Source organism: Loxodonta africana, chromosome 19, assembly GCF_030014295.1.
Source record: "Loxodonta africana isolate mLoxAfr1 chromosome 19, mLoxAfr1.hap2, whole genome shotgun sequence".
Lineage (NCBI taxonomy): Eukaryota > Metazoa > Chordata > Mammalia > Proboscidea > Elephantidae > Loxodonta > Loxodonta africana.
The window spans coordinates 21,246,457-21,261,780 of record NC_087360.1 but is presented as its reverse complement, the minus strand read 5'-3'; the positions used below and the strand labels follow the sequence as shown (position 1 = coordinate 21,261,780).

At 41.2% G+C, this 15,324-nt stretch overlaps 1 protein-coding gene across 6 annotated transcripts in view; it reads left to right on the top strand.

Annotated features, from left to right (window-relative positions):
• PI4KA (phosphatidylinositol 4-kinase alpha) overlaps positions 1 to 15,324 on the top strand; it is a 155,415-nt gene that overhangs the window by 22,611 nt on the left and 117,480 nt on the right. For 4 of the 6 annotated variants that reach the window (XR_010318596.1, XM_064272361.1, XM_003419301.4 and 1 more), the window contains one exon: positions 11,583 to 11,699. Coding sequence is in view for 4 of the 6 variants with exons in the window: in XM_064272361.1 (XP_064128431.1) it covers positions 11,583 to 11,699 (117 nt within the window). In the remaining 2 variants the exon portion in view is untranslated. Of the gene's footprint in view, positions 1 to 3,930; positions 6,647 to 11,582; positions 11,700 to 15,324 lie in introns of those variants that run through there. The other 2 variants (XM_064272362.1, XM_064272364.1) reach the window with 2 other exon arrangements.

The following is a 15,324-nucleotide window of genomic DNA, read 5'->3' as shown; positions in this document are numbered from 1 at the left end:
GAAAAACAAAACATGCCCTTTACCCTGCCCTCAAAGAAACAAACCAAGAACAAGAATATGTAGATCTTAAGTGTGATTGTGTTTGGCGTGTGGAGATCTTGATGAATTATCTTGTTCCCGTGCAGTTACATCTTTTCCACATTTAATAATGATGTTGTGACAGTTTTATTCTCAGCCTCCAGTCTGTCCTCTAGCACCTTTGCTTCCTTTTGCAGTTATGTGATTTGATCTGATGCTCTGGGTTCAAGCAGGGAGTGGTAATGGATTGCACAGGACAGGGCAAGATGCGGGGATTTTAATACAGCCCAGGTTCTTCCCTCCAGGCTGGTGTTGATTCATTAGTCGATGTTCTTTGAATCTTACTGACTCATTCTGATATAAAACCTCCTCCTTTCAATTTCTTACTTGTAGGGATGCTTTCAGACCCATGATCTGTTCTTTCCAGGTAAGATCGTGATACACCACAAACGCCTTTGAAGTGGCATTGTCACTCGGTTGTGGTTGGTATGATACACTCTCTGTGTATTTTATTTACCACTCTGATGGCGGAGCTCCTTCTCTTACAGAGCAACACTGAGGAAGAGAGAATTCAGCAATTCTGTTCCTCTCTTGACTGTTATTTTATGCCCTTTTGCCTAGACCTTTAATCAGAGCAGCATGGAATTTTTTTTTTTAACTTATTCCCATTTACCTTTTTTTTTTTAAAATTTATTGTGCTTTAGGTGAAAGTTTACAGCCCAAGTTAGTTTGTCATTTAAAAATTTATATACATATTGTTTTGTGGCATCAGTTGTAATCCCTGCAAGGTAACAACACTCTTCCCCTTTACCTTTGCACCCCGGGTTTCCATATCCATTTATCCAGTTTTCCTGTCCTTTCCGGCCTTCTTGTCTTGCTTTTGGACAGGAGTTGCACACTCTCTCATATATTTGGTTGAACTAAGAAGCATGTTCCTCACATGTGTTACTGTTTGTTTTATAGGCCTGTCTAATCTTTGTCTGGAAAGTGGGCTTTGGTAGTAGCTTCAGTTCTGAGTTAGCAGGGTGTCCAGGGGCCATAGTTTTGGGGGTTCCTCCAGCCTCTGTCAGACCGGTAAGTCTGATCTTTTTTTATGAATTTTAATTTTGCTCTACATTTTCTCCCATTCTCCCTGGGACTCTATTGTGATCCCTGTCAGAGCAGTTGGTGGTGGTAGCCCGGCACCATCTAGTTCTTCTGAGCTCAGGCTGGTGGAGGCTGTGGTTCATGTAGTCCTTTAGTCCTTTGGGCTAATATTTTCTGTATGAACTGTGTTATGCCCCTTGACCTAGATGTCTCCCAAGGATATGGTCCCCAGCCCTCAGCCCCAGCAGCTCAGTCCCTCAAGGTGTTTGGGTGTATCTAGGAAACTTCAATGACTTTGGTCAAGTTGTGCTGACTTCCCCTTTATTGTGTCTTGTCTTTCCTTTCACTGAAGTTGACACTTGTATACTGTCTAGTTAGTAATTAGCCCTCTTCCCCTCTACCCTCAGACCATCAAAAAATGTTTTTTTCTGTGTATAAACCTTTTCTTGAGTTTTTATAATAGTGGCCTCATAAAATATTTGTCCTTTTGTAACTGACTTACTTCACTCAGCATAATGCCTTCCAGATTCATCCATATTGTTAGATGTTTCATGGATTATCATTGTTCTTTATCATTGTGTAATATTCCACTGTGTGTATATCCCATAGTTTGTTTATCCATTCATGGGCACCTAGGTTGTTTCTATCTTTTTGCTATCGTGAATAGTGCTGCATTGCCATGGGTGTGGATATGTCTATTTGTGTAATGGCTCTTATTTATCTAGGATATATTCCAAGGAGTGGGATTGCTAGATTGTACGGTGTTTCTATTTCTAGCTTTTTAAGGAGTCACCATATCATTTTCCATAGTGGTTGTACCATTTTACATTCCTACCTGTGGTGCTTAAGAGTTCCAGTCTCCCTATAACCTTTCCAACATTTATTATTTTGTGTGTTTTCTTTTTTTGATTAGTGGTGGTATTGTTGGGGTGTGATGGTATCTCACTGAAGTTTTGATTTGCATTTTTCTAATGGCTAATGATCTGAAGCATTTTTTCATTCGTCTCCTAGCCACCTGAGGAATTATTTTTCATATGTATATATTTTTATTTTTATTTACTGGATGTTTTTTCCTGACTAGATATGTAGTATTTTCCCATGAAACGTATTTTGGAAAATACAAAAGAACACAAAGAAGAAAAGTAAAACAACTGGTTATCCTATCTGTCAAAATTATTAACTATTTGATATATTTTATTCCAGTATTTTTTCTAGATATAGTAAGATTATTTCTATCATGGATTTATGGACATTTAGAGCATTTTTGCATGTCATTATTTATTCTTAGGAAAATACTTCTTTTTTTTTTTTTGGTCAAGATTTTCTTTTTTAAAAAGTATTTTTAGTATAAATACATAGGTAACAAACATTTGTCATTTCTACAGTCTTTACATGTACATTTCAGCAGCATTAATTTTGTTCATCATGTTTGCAGCCATCATTATTGTCATGGATTGAATTGTGTCCCCCCAAAATGTGTCAACTTGTTTAGGCCATGATTCCCAGTATTTTGTGGTTGTCCTCCATTTTTTGATTTTCCTATGTATTATAAATCATAATCTCTGCCTGTGGTTAAAGAGGATTAGGGTGGGATGTAACACCCTTGCTCAGGTCACATCTCTGATCCAGTGTAAAGGAAGTTTCCTTGGGGTGTGGCCTGCACCACCTTTTGTCTTACAAGAGATGAAAGGGAAGCGAGGAGAAAGTGGGAACCTCATACCATCAAGAAAGCAGTTCTGGAGCAGAATGCGTCCTTTGGACTCCGGGTTCGTGTGTGGAGAAGCTCCTAGTCTGGGACAGAATAGAATGACAAGGACCTTTCTCCAGAGCTGACAGAGAAAGCTTTCCCCTAGAGCTGATGCCCTGAATTTGGACTTTTAGCCTACTAGACTGTGAGAAAATATATTTCTTTTTGTTAAAGCTATCTACTTGTGATAGTTCTGTTATAGCAACACTAAGATGACTAAGACAACTATTAACCTTTCTCAAATTTTTCCATCACACTTAACAGAAGCTCAGTGTTCCGCGAACATTGGGAAAATGCCATTTTTAATGTCTCTGTAATATTAGATTGAATGTAACATCATTTTCATGGATCAAAAATGGTTGAATATCAGTAATTTCACATGGTTCAACCTAATATTTCATCAATTATTGGATTGAATCAATACTTAAATCATAATTTATGTAACTGTTCTCTTAATTTGAATATTTAGATTGTCTCAAAATTTTTATTATTATAAATAACACTGTAATGAACGTATATTTATGTAACCTTTGCCTGACTTTCTATTTCTGTAAAATTATCCCTAGAAGGAAAATTATTAGATAAAAAATATGGCTTCACCCACCATACCCCTGATACCGAAACCAGGTAAAGACACCACAAAAAAAGAAAATTACAGACCTGTATCCCTCATGGGCACTGGGTCTGATGGTCTGGATCCCTCATGAACTTAGATGCAAAAATCCTCAACAAAATTCTAGCCAATAGAATTCAACAACATATTGAAAAAATAATTCACCATAACCAAGTGGAATTCATACCAGGTATGCAGAGATGGTTCAACATTAGAAAAACAATTAATATAATCCATCACATAAATAAAACAAAAGGCAAGAATCACATAATTTTTTTTTTAGTAATTTTTATTGAGCTTTAAGTGAACATTTACAAATCAAGTCAGTCCATCACATATAAGCTTATATACACCTTACTCCATACTCCCACTTACCCTCCCCCTAATGAGTCAGCCCTTCCAGTCTCTCCTTTCGTGACAATTTTGCCAGTTTCTAACCCGCTCTACCTTCCTATCTCCCCTCCAGACAGGAGATGCCAACACAGTCTCAAGTGTCCACCTGATACAAGTAGCTCACTCTTCATCAGCATCTTTCTCCAACCCATTGTGCAGTCCCTTCTGTGTCTGATGAGTTGTCTTCGAGAATGACTCCTATCCTGGGCCAACAGAAGGTTTGGGGACCATGACCGCCGGGATTCCTCTAATCTCAGTCAGACCATTAAGTCTGGTCTTTTTAGGAGAATTTGGGGTCTGCATCCCACTGATCTCCTGCTCCCTCAGGGGTTCTCTGTTGAAGAATCACATAATTTTATCAATTGATGCCGAAAAGGCATTTGACAAAGTTCAACACCCATTCATGATAAAAGCTCTCAGCAAAATAGGAATAGAAGGAAAATTCCTCAACATAATAAAGGGCATTTATACAAAGCCAACAGCCAACATCACCCTAAATGGAGAGAGCCTGAAAGCATTCCCCTTGAAATCAGGAACCAGACAAGGATGCCCTTTATCACCACTCTTATTCAACATCGTGCTAGAGGTCCTACCCAGAGCAATTAGGCTAGATAAAGAAATAAAGAACATCCAGATTGGCAAGGAAGAAGTAAAATTATCTCAGTTTGCAGATGACATGATCTTATACACAGAAAACCCTGAGGAGTCCTCAAGAAAACTGTCAAAACTAATAGAAGAGTTCAGCAGAGTATCGGGATACAAACATACAAAAAATCAGTTGGATTCCTCTACACCAACAAAAAGAACATCGAAGAGGAAATCACCAAATCGATGCCATTTACAGTAGCCCCCAAGAAGATAAAATACTTAGGAATAAATCTTACCAGAGATGTAAAAGACTTATACAAAGAAAACTACAATACTCTCCTTTAAGAAACCAAAAGAGAGCTACATAAGTAGAAAAACATACCTTGCTCATGGATAGGAAGACTTAACATTATAAAAATGTCTATTCTACCAAAAGCGATCTATACATTGAATGCAATTCCGATCCAAATTCCAACGACATTCTTTAGTGAGATGGAGAAACAAATCACCAACTTCATATGGCAGGAAAAGAGGCCCTGGATAAGTAAAGCATTACTGAAAAAGAAGAGCAAAGTGGGAGGCCTTATTCTACCTGATTTTAGAACCGATTATACTACACTGCCACAGTAGTCAAAACAGCCTGGTACTGGTACAACAACAGACACATAGACTAATGGAACAGAATTGAGAATCCAGATATAAATCCGTCCACGTATGAGCAGTTGATATTTGACAAAGGTCCCAAAACAGTTAAATGGGGGAAAAGACAGCCTTTTTAACAAATGGTGCTGGCATAACTGGATTTCCATCTGCAAAAAAATGAAACAAGACCCATACCTCACTCCATGCGCAAAAACTAACTCAAAATGGATCAAAGACCTAAATACAAAATCTAAAACAATGAAGATCATGGAAAAAAAAATAGGGACAACGTTAGGAGCCCAATACATGGCATAAACAGTATACAGAACATTACTAACAATGCAGAAGAAAAACTAGATAACTGAGAAAATAACTAAAAATCAAACACCTGTGCTCATCTCAAGACTTCACCAAAAGAGTAAAAAGATTACCTACAGAAACTGGGAAAAAGTTTTTAGCTATGACATTTCCAATTAGCGTCTGATCTCTAAAATCTACATGAGACTGCAAAAACTCAACTGCAAGAAGACAACCCAATTAAAAAATGGACAAAAGATATGAACAGACACTTCACTAAAGAAGGCATTCAGGTAGCTAACAGATATATGAGGAAATGGTCACGATCATTAGCCATTAGACAAATGCAGATCAAAACTACAATGAGATTTCATCTCACTCCAACAAGGTTGGCATTAATCCAAAAAACACAAAACAATAAATGTTGGAGAGGCTGTGGAGAAATTGGAACACTTATACACTGCTGGGGGAATGTCAAATGGTACAACCACTTTGGAAATCGATTTGGCGCTTCCTTAAAAAGCTAGAAATGGAACTACCATAGGATCCAGCAATCCCACTCCTTGGAATATATCCTAGAGAAGTAAGAGCCTTTACACGAACAGATACATGCACACCCGTGTTCATTTCAGCACTGTTTATAATAGCAAAAAGATGGAAGCAACCAAGGCGCCCATCAGCGGATGAATGGATAAATAAATTATGGTATGTTCACAGAATGGAATACTACACATCGATAAAGAACAGTGATGAATCTGTGAAACATTTCATAACATGGAGGAATCTGGAAGGCATTATGCTGAGTGAAATTAGTTGCAAAAGGACAAATATTGTATAAGACCACTATTATAAGAACTCAAGAAATAGTTTAAACAGAGAAGGAAATATTCTTTGATGGTTACGAGAGGGGGACGGAGGGAGGGTAGGAGAGGGGTATTCACTAATTAGATAGTAGATAAGAACTACTTTAGGTGACGGAAAGACAACACACAATACAGGCGAGATCAGTACAACTTGACTAAACCAAAAGCAAAGAAGTTTCCGGAAAAAACTGAATGCTTCGAAGGCCAGCGTAGCAAGGGTGGGGGTTTGGGGGCCATGGTTTCAGGGGACATCTAAGTCAATTGGCATAATAAAATCTATTAAGAAAACATTCTGCATCCCACCTTGGAGAGAGGCGTCTGCAAGTGGCAATTTAAGATGCATCAATTGGTCTCAACCCACCTGGACCAAAGGAGGATGAAGAACACCAAGGACACAAGGTAATTACAAGCCCAAGAGACAGAAAGGGACACATAAGCCAGAGACTACATCAGCCTGAGACCAGAAGAGCTAGAGGGTGCCCAGCTACAACTGATGACTGCCCTGTCAGGGACCACAATAGAGAACCCCTGATGGAGCAGGAGAGCAGTAGGATGCAGACCCCAAATTCTTGTAAAAAGATCAGACTTATTGGTCTGACTGAGACTAGAAGGACTCCGGTGGTCATGGCCCCCAGACCTTCTGTTGGCCCAGGACAGGAACCATTCCCAAAGCTAACTCTTCAGACAGGGGTTGGACTTAACAGTGGGTTGGAGAGGGATGCTGGTGAGGAGTGAGCTTCTTGGATCAGGTGGACACTTGAGGCTATGTTGGGATCTCCTCCCTGGAGGGGAGATGATATGGTAGACAGGGTTAGAAGCTGGTGAAATGGACACGCAAAGAGAGAGTGGAGGGAGAGAGTGGGCTGTCTCATTAGGGGGAGAGCAGTTGGGAGTATGTAGCAAGGTGTATATAAGTTTGTGTGTGAGAGACTGACTTGATTTGTTAACTTTCACTTAAAGCACAAAAAAAAAAAAAAGGCTTCTCTTCAGGTTGTAAAGAGTCCCTGGGTGGGACAAATGGTTAACGTGTACTCAGGTGCTAACTGAAAGGTTGAAGGTCCGAGTCCACTCAGAGGCACCTAGGAAGAAAGGTCTGGTAAACTACTTCCAAAAAATTAGCCATTGTAAACCCTAAGTGTTGCAGTTCTACTCTGGCACACATGGGTTGCCACGAGCCGGGGTCAACTTGATGGCACCTGGTTAGTCAGTGTCTTAGTCATCTAGTACTGCTATAACAGAAATACCTCAAGTGAATGGCTTTAACAAAGAGAAATTCATTCTCTCGCAGTCTAGGAGGCTAGCCATCCAAATTCAGGGTATCAGCTCTAGGAGGCGGCTTTCTCTCTCTGTTGGTTCTGGGGAAAGGTCCTTGTCATCAGGTTTTCCCTGGTCTGGGAGCTTCTCAGCGCAGGAACCCCAGGGCCCAAAAGATCAGCTCTGCTCCTTGTGTTGCTTTCTTGGTGATAGGAGATCCACCTCCCTCTTTGCTTGCTTCTCTCTTTCATGTCTCAAAAGAGATTGGTTTAAGACACAACCTCATCTTGTAGATTGCATCTTGTCTTGGTAACATAACTGGTGCTAATCCCACCTCATTGACATCATAGAGGTGGGATTTACAACTGTCTTAGTCATCTACTAAACCCTGGTGGCATAGTGGTGAAGTACTATGGCTGCTAACCAAAAAGTCGGCAGTTCGAATCCGCCAGGCAGTCCTTAGAAACTCTATGGGACAGTTCTACTCTATCCTATAGGGTCGCTATGAGTCGGAATCCACTCGATGGCAGTAGGTTTGGTTTTGGTTTTAGTAGTCATCTAGTGCTGCTATAACAGAAATACCACAAGTGAATGGCTTTATCGTGGTCTAGTAAGCTAGAAGCCCAAATTCAGGGCATCAGCTCCAGGGGAAGGCTTTCTCTCTGTCGGCTCTAGAGGAAGGTCCTGGTCATCAATCTTCCCCTGAACTGGCATCTTCTCCGTGCAGGAACCTGGATCGAAAGAATGCACCAGTTCCCGGTGCTCCTTTCTTGGTGTATGAGGTCCCCACTCTCTGCTTGCTTCCTTTACCTTTTATCTCTTGTAAGATAAAAGGTGTTTCAGGCCACACTCCAGGGAAACTCCCTTTACATTGGATCAAGGATGTGACCTTAGTAAGGGTGTTACAATCCCACCCTAATCCTCTTTAACATAAAATTGCTATCATAAAATGGAGGACAATCAAACAATACTGGGAATCATGGCCTAATCAAGTTGACACATATTTTGGGGGGACACAATTCAATCCATAACAAGAACACATAGGAAAATTGTATCAGATGCCAAATGGTGGACAGTAACACAATATTGGGAATCATGGACTAGCCAAGTTGACATGTATTTGTGGGGGACACAGTTCAATCCATGATATTCCACCCTTTGGCTCCCAAAAATTCATGACCTTACCACAAAATCCAAAAATTCCTCTTCATTTGTGAAATCTGGTTCCAAAGTACAATGGTGAAACAGGTTCAAGCTAGACATTTCCATTATAAATGGGAGAAATTGGATGGAAAGAAGGGATAACAGGCACCAAGCAAGTCAGCAGAACACATTACATTAGCCCTCAAGGCTTGAAAATAATCCTCTGTTCTCTGAGACCATTTACACAATGCCCCTGCCCTCCAGACTCGGGATGTTGGCCACATTCCCCAGATTCTGAGTGGAGGCCCCTCTGCCCTGGGCTTCAGCTCCACCTTTCAGGGTCACTGGAAAGACAACTGTGCTTCCTTAGCCCCCGGGCAACCCCATTCTCGTACTCCCTCTGCTTACCTCCTCCACCCTTTGAGACCCTTGAGGCCATGGCCCTACCCTGTGAGACTGAGGCAGCTCTGCTTCCTGTGTTCCTTGTCTCTTCAGCTTCTGCTTCCTGGTTCTTTGGCCTCTTGGCCCCTCATGCCTTGCTGTCTGCCCTGCTTGGGCAAGTGTTCTAAAGCTCCATAGCTCCACAGATAAGTGCCTGGAGGTACCCCACTCTGTCAGTAAACTTTGGCTGGAAGGCACTCAACACTCTCACTCTGCTCCATGAGTCGGTTCCAACACTATCTCTCACAGGTTGCCTGCTGCGGCTTTTCTCCATCTGTGCTATCACCAGCATAACAGGTCTACTCATTTCCTTCTGAGTCCTCACCAGAATTGTCTGATGTCCATAATGCCACCAACAGTCTCTTCAAGGCAATCTAGGCTTTTACCATTAGGCACTTTAAAACTCTTCCAGCCTCTATCCATTCACAGTTTCAAAACTGCTTCCACATTTTAGGTATCTGTTACATCAGCACCCCACTCTTGGTACCAAGTTCTGTCTTCGTTATCTAGTGGTGCTGCAACCGAAATACCACAAGTGAATGACTTTAACAAAGAGAAATTCTTTCACAGTTTAGGAGGGTAGAAGTCTGTATTCAGGGTGCCAGCTCTAGGGAAAGACTTTCTCTTTTCATTCTGGGGAAGGTCCTTGTCTTCAATCTTCTCCTTGTCTGGGAGCTTCTCAGCATAGGAACCTGGGTTCCAAAAGACACGCTCTGCTCCTGGTGCTGCTTTCTTTGTAGTATGAAGCGTGTGTGTCGTCCCCTCGTGCACTCTTCTCTCTCACATCTCAAAAAGAGATAGGCTTAAAACACAACCTAACCTTGTAGATTGAGTCCTGCTTCATTAACGTAACTGCTGCTGATCACACCTCATTAACATCATAGAGGTAGGATTTATAACACATAGAAAAATTATATCCGATGACAAAAAGGTGGGCAATCACACAACACTGGGAATCACACACTAGCCAAGTTGACTCGTATTTTTGGGGGACACAGTTCAGTCCATGACAGTTGGGTTGTAAGATGCTTTTCTTTCCAGTCTATTGTCCCTTTGTGTTTGCCCTTTTAAAATAAAAAAAAAAAAAGGAGCACATAAAAGCAATTTGCTTTCTTTTTAAAATTATGTTATTGTTGTTAGTTGCTGTCCAGTCGATTCCAAGTCATGAAGACCCCACGTGTGCAGAGTAGAACTGTGCTCTATAGGGTTCTCAAGGCTGTGACCTTTCAGAAGCAAATTGCCAGACCTGTCTTCTGAAGAGCCTCTGGGTGGGTTCGAACTGCCAGTCTTTCAGCTAGTAGTGGAGTGTTTGACCATTTGCCTTACCCAGGGGCTATACCCAAAACCAAATCCATTGCCTTCAAGCGGTTTCTGACTCATAGCAACCCTATGGGACAGGTTAGAACTGCCCCATAGGATTTCCAATGCTGTAAATCTTTACGGAAGCAGGCTGGCACATCTTTCTCTCACAGAGCTGCTAGCGGGTTTGAACTGCTGACCTTTTGGTTAGCAACTGAGCGCTTTAACTGCTGCGCCACCGGGGCTCCTTCCAGGGAATATAAAAAACCAACCAAACCTGTTGCTGTCGAGTCGATTCTGACTCCTAGCGACCCTATAGGACAGAGTAGAACTGCCCCGTAGGGTTTCCAAGGAGCGCGTGGTGGATTTCAACTGCTGACCTTTTGATTAGCAGCAGTAGTTCTTAACCACTGCACCACCAGGGGCTATGGTTGCAATTCATTAATGCGTTTTCAGGACAAACGCCAAGCGATACATTTGATCCTCTTAGCTCTTAATATATCCCACCCTGACCGTATGCGTGTCAGTAAGCAACTTCGCATTCGTGGCCCCAGTGACACACCAAGGCCAGGGCCTCCTGGTATCTCTTACTGCCTTGTTCAGTGCTTCTTGTGGCAGAGATTGTCAAGGCTGCATCACCTGTTTTTCTTTTTATAATAAGTTCAAATTTTTAGTTCCTTTGTAACAGACATTTGCTCTTGGTTGTTTGGGAAGATGATCCTAATATTTCCATTTGTTTCTTAAGTTGCTGATTTTTGGCCTGCTTGCTCACCACGATTATGGCATATCCAGTGACAAATGGTGTTGTTCGTTGAGCACTTACTATGTACTTTGCACAATCCGAGGTGCATTATATAACTTCAAAAAGAGCCCTAAGGGTAGAAGTCGTTCCTGGGGGTAGATTTGGGTAACTGGCCCACAGGTACACTGCGAGAAATTGGTGGCCCAGGACTGGCTTTAATGCTGAGTACTTTATGTCCTTTGTATGGAAGTCATTTTCATCCTTGGGCCCAGTTCCTCAAAGTGTATGTTTTGGGGGGCGCATGTGTATCATTTCAAAAACTGGAGAAAATCCTTTTCATGATCTTTTAATTGAAAAAAAAAAAGACAGGTTATGTAGAGTCACTGACCTTTGGTGGTACCAGTTTATTGTAAATGTGGGTTTATATCTTTTCGTTTTTTTGGTCTTATATTCTAGGTCCAAAAGCTGCTTTGCATGTGCCCAGTGGATTTCCATGGGATCTTCCAACTAGATGAAAGGCGGAGAGATGCGGTTATTGCACTGGGTGTTTTTCTCATTGAGTCCGATCTGCAGGTAGGTCTTCATTTAATTAAAAGTATTTCTGCAGTGTAAAAGGGGAGGATACTTATAATTTAAATCTGTGTTGGCTTAAATTTGTATAAAAATATTAGATGCATGTAGAAAACCAAAAACCAAACCCAGTGCCGTTGAGTCGATTCCGACTCATAGTGACCCTAAAGGACAGATTAGAACTGCCCCATAGAGTTTCCGAGGAGCACCTGGCAGATTCGAACTGCCAGCCCTTTGGTTCACAGCCGTAGCACTTAACCACTATGCCTCCAGGGTTTCCAAGATGTAGAAGACCCTAATAAAAGTGGTTGGAGGGGACGGCGAGACAGGGCAAACAGAACAGATGAGAATGAGATTTCTTTAATGTGTACCTTCTTATGTAAATTTGTGTTTTGAGCTGTGTAAATATGTCTTGAAGTTAAAAAAAAAATTTTTTTTTTTTGAGGGTGGGGTAGGTAGAATGTTAAAATGCTTTGTGAAGTAACTGTGTGCTCCCTAGAGTTTACTTGATTTTCAAGCCTAGGTAAAACACTAGGGAGTTAGAATCCACATAACCGTTTCTTTCCTTCCAAAAGGACAATATTATTTAAGATAATTTTGATAAAATACCATCTTTTTCAAAACTGTGTTAGCTATAAATTAAGTTTTAGAATACATTTAATGTACCTTTTAAGAGGAATTTAAAAACCAACTTTGTAGCTCCAACAGAAAATGGTATTGGCTATTATATTTTGTAGTTAAGTCTCCGCAGGAGAAAAGACTTGGAGATTGCTCCCATAAAGATGACAACCTAGGAAGCTCTGTGGGTAGTTCTGCCTTGTTATGTGAAAATCCATTGCAGTGGAATCTATTCTGACTCATAGCAACCGTATAGGACAGAGTAGAACTACCCTGTAGGGTTTCTAAGGAGCGGCTGGTAGATTTGAACTGCCAGCATTTTGGTTAGCAGCTGAGCTCTTAACCACTGCACCACCATGGCTCTTAGTCAGGATTGACTCGACAGCACACAACCACAACAACAAAGGCTAATTGAAGCAAATAATGGGTCACTGAGTGGACAGTTATTTATCTGTTTATTTCTTTTTATTATTACCGAGAATCATTTTTTAATTCTAAGTTTAATTGTGATATGATAGGAAAGTAAAGATAATACATACGTGAATTTTTATTTATCCAAAAAAGTTTGTACGTCTGGGAAATTTTACTTCAATAAGCATTAATATTTTTGACAGAGTATTTTAATATTGGAAAATAGCATATTAAACGTTTTGATTATAGAGTAATATTTAAAAAATTAAATATAGTGCTGGACCAGGGCCACATGGAAACTAAAACTGGACATATATAACCTGCAATTTAATTCTTCTTCTCTGTATTTATTTGTAAATGTGAAAAGAAAACCATTTCTACTTTTCTATTTGCCAAATCCGACTTAAATTTAAAATGAATTAGGAAGAGATAAAAATAATTAAAAAAAATCTGTATAAGAATTTCCTGCTGTTCAAATGTGCATTATTTGAAAGTATCTTTACTTGATAGAGGCCTGTAAAAGGGCTGTACTTGCTGTGCTAGGGTTTTCGAGGTGGCATAGAAGAGAAGGTATGGATTAGCCTAGGGGAGGTTAGGGTTCCTGGTGTGAATTGGCAGAGCCACAGGTGGCAAGGGGTGTTATCTGGCTGCTTGCACTGGGCCTCACAGACACCAGGAGAGGAGCCCAGTTTGCTTTGTCACCCCTGAGCTCCAAGGACCAGCTTCCTTGTTTCACCTGCTGTTTACACAACTTGCCTCTGTCTAGGATGGGCTATGGCATTGGCTTCCTTTGTGTCCAGTCAGGATGCTGGCCTGGCAGCAGCTGCGGCGAAAGGTGGTTTTACCCACAGTGTGCTACAAAAACCATAACCAGTTCCGTAGGAAAGAGCTGTCTGTTTTTGCTAAAGAAAAATTCCCTGTTTGTTCCAGTTATCTGTTGTGGAATAACAGACTACCCTGTAATTTAGTGACATAGCTATATGTATCCTGGTGTCTGTGAAGCTCTGTGGAAGCTATGAGTCAGAATCAATTCGACGGCAGTGGGTTTATATACATGTGTATATATATACACACACATATACGTGCACATACATACATACACCAGAGCTAAAAGGAGACAGAAGCAAGCAGAGAGGGAAAAGACCTCACTACTACCAAGAAGAACCAGGAGCGGTGTGTGTCCTTTGGACCCAGGGTCCCTGTGCTGAGAAACTCCTAGACCCCGGGGAAGATAGATGCCAATCCATGTGAAGATTGCCCAGGAGGAGACGCTCAGAGACAAGGACCTTCCTCTAGGGCCAATAGAGAAAGAAAGCCTTTCACTATAGCTGGCACCCTGAATTCAGACTTCTACCCTCCTAAACTGTGAGAAAATAGAATTCTATTTGTTAAACCCACCCACTTGTGCTATTTCTGTTGTAGCAGCACTGGATAACTAAGAAGGAGCCCTGGTAGTGCAGTGGTTAAAGCCATTGACTGCAAACCAAAAGGTCAGAGGTGCGAAAACACTAGCTGTTCCACGGGGGAGTGATGCTGCAGTCTGCTTCTGTAGAGATTTATAGCCTTGGAAACCGTATGGGGTCATTATGAGTCAGAATCATTTCAGTAGTAGTGGGTTTGGTTTTTGGTTTTAGATACCTAAGATACCTGTTACTTCCCTAATAATCCCCCATGACTGTGAGTATGGTCTGTGAGTTCTGTGTGGCCATTGCAATGAATCATCAAACCCAGCAAAGAAATAGACATTGCCATGAGAGGGGTGGCTGGTATCAGAATTGATAAAGTTAGAGGGTGAAGATATGTCTGACCTCCATCTCATAGAAATCAGCCATGGGCTATTGATGCAATCTTTCTTCTCCCCCCTTGTGAAGTTAGATGAGGACGTCCGAGGCCCCACACCACCGTTTTTACACATTATCACCCTCCTTTTCAGAGCCGTTTCTTCCTCGTTAACATAAACTCACTGCCCCCTAAGGTCCTATCCAGTCTTTCAAGTTGCTTTTGTCATTTTGATCCCATATAGATAATTCTTAAAAAAGCGTAATACTTAAACACTGCATGTTTTTAGTATTTCAGAACATTAAATAGTATTCTCCTTATCTGGAGCAGCTGTAAATAAGGAAATAAAATAGTCAGTGATGGAAGATTACAAAGTTATATGTTGAGTGGCTAGTTTGGAAACCAAAAGAAAATAATTTTTCCATTGGGCTAATATTGGCTATAAAGTATAATGTGTAATATGAGAGGAGCAAGAGAAAACAAAACAAAAAAAAAAAAAGATAACAAGAAAGAGGACAAAGGCCGTGAGCAACAGAAGCATCACTGAGTCAGGAGCTCTTACCTGGGGTCCATCGTTAGGGTTGGGGGTTGCCTGTGCCCCCCTCAGTGTACACGGTTTTGAGTGTGTATGCACACACATACCTTCTTCTGGAGAGCCCCTTGTCGGGGCCTGGCCCCAGTGGAGGCCGGAGCCACTGCCAGACCTTGAGCTCCAGAAGGGCAGGTTAGAATCCACTGTGGGAAAAGAGGTTGAGATGCCATGTGAATTTATGTGCTCTTTATGTTGTCTTTGAAGAATCTTTGAAGTGATTAGAATGTT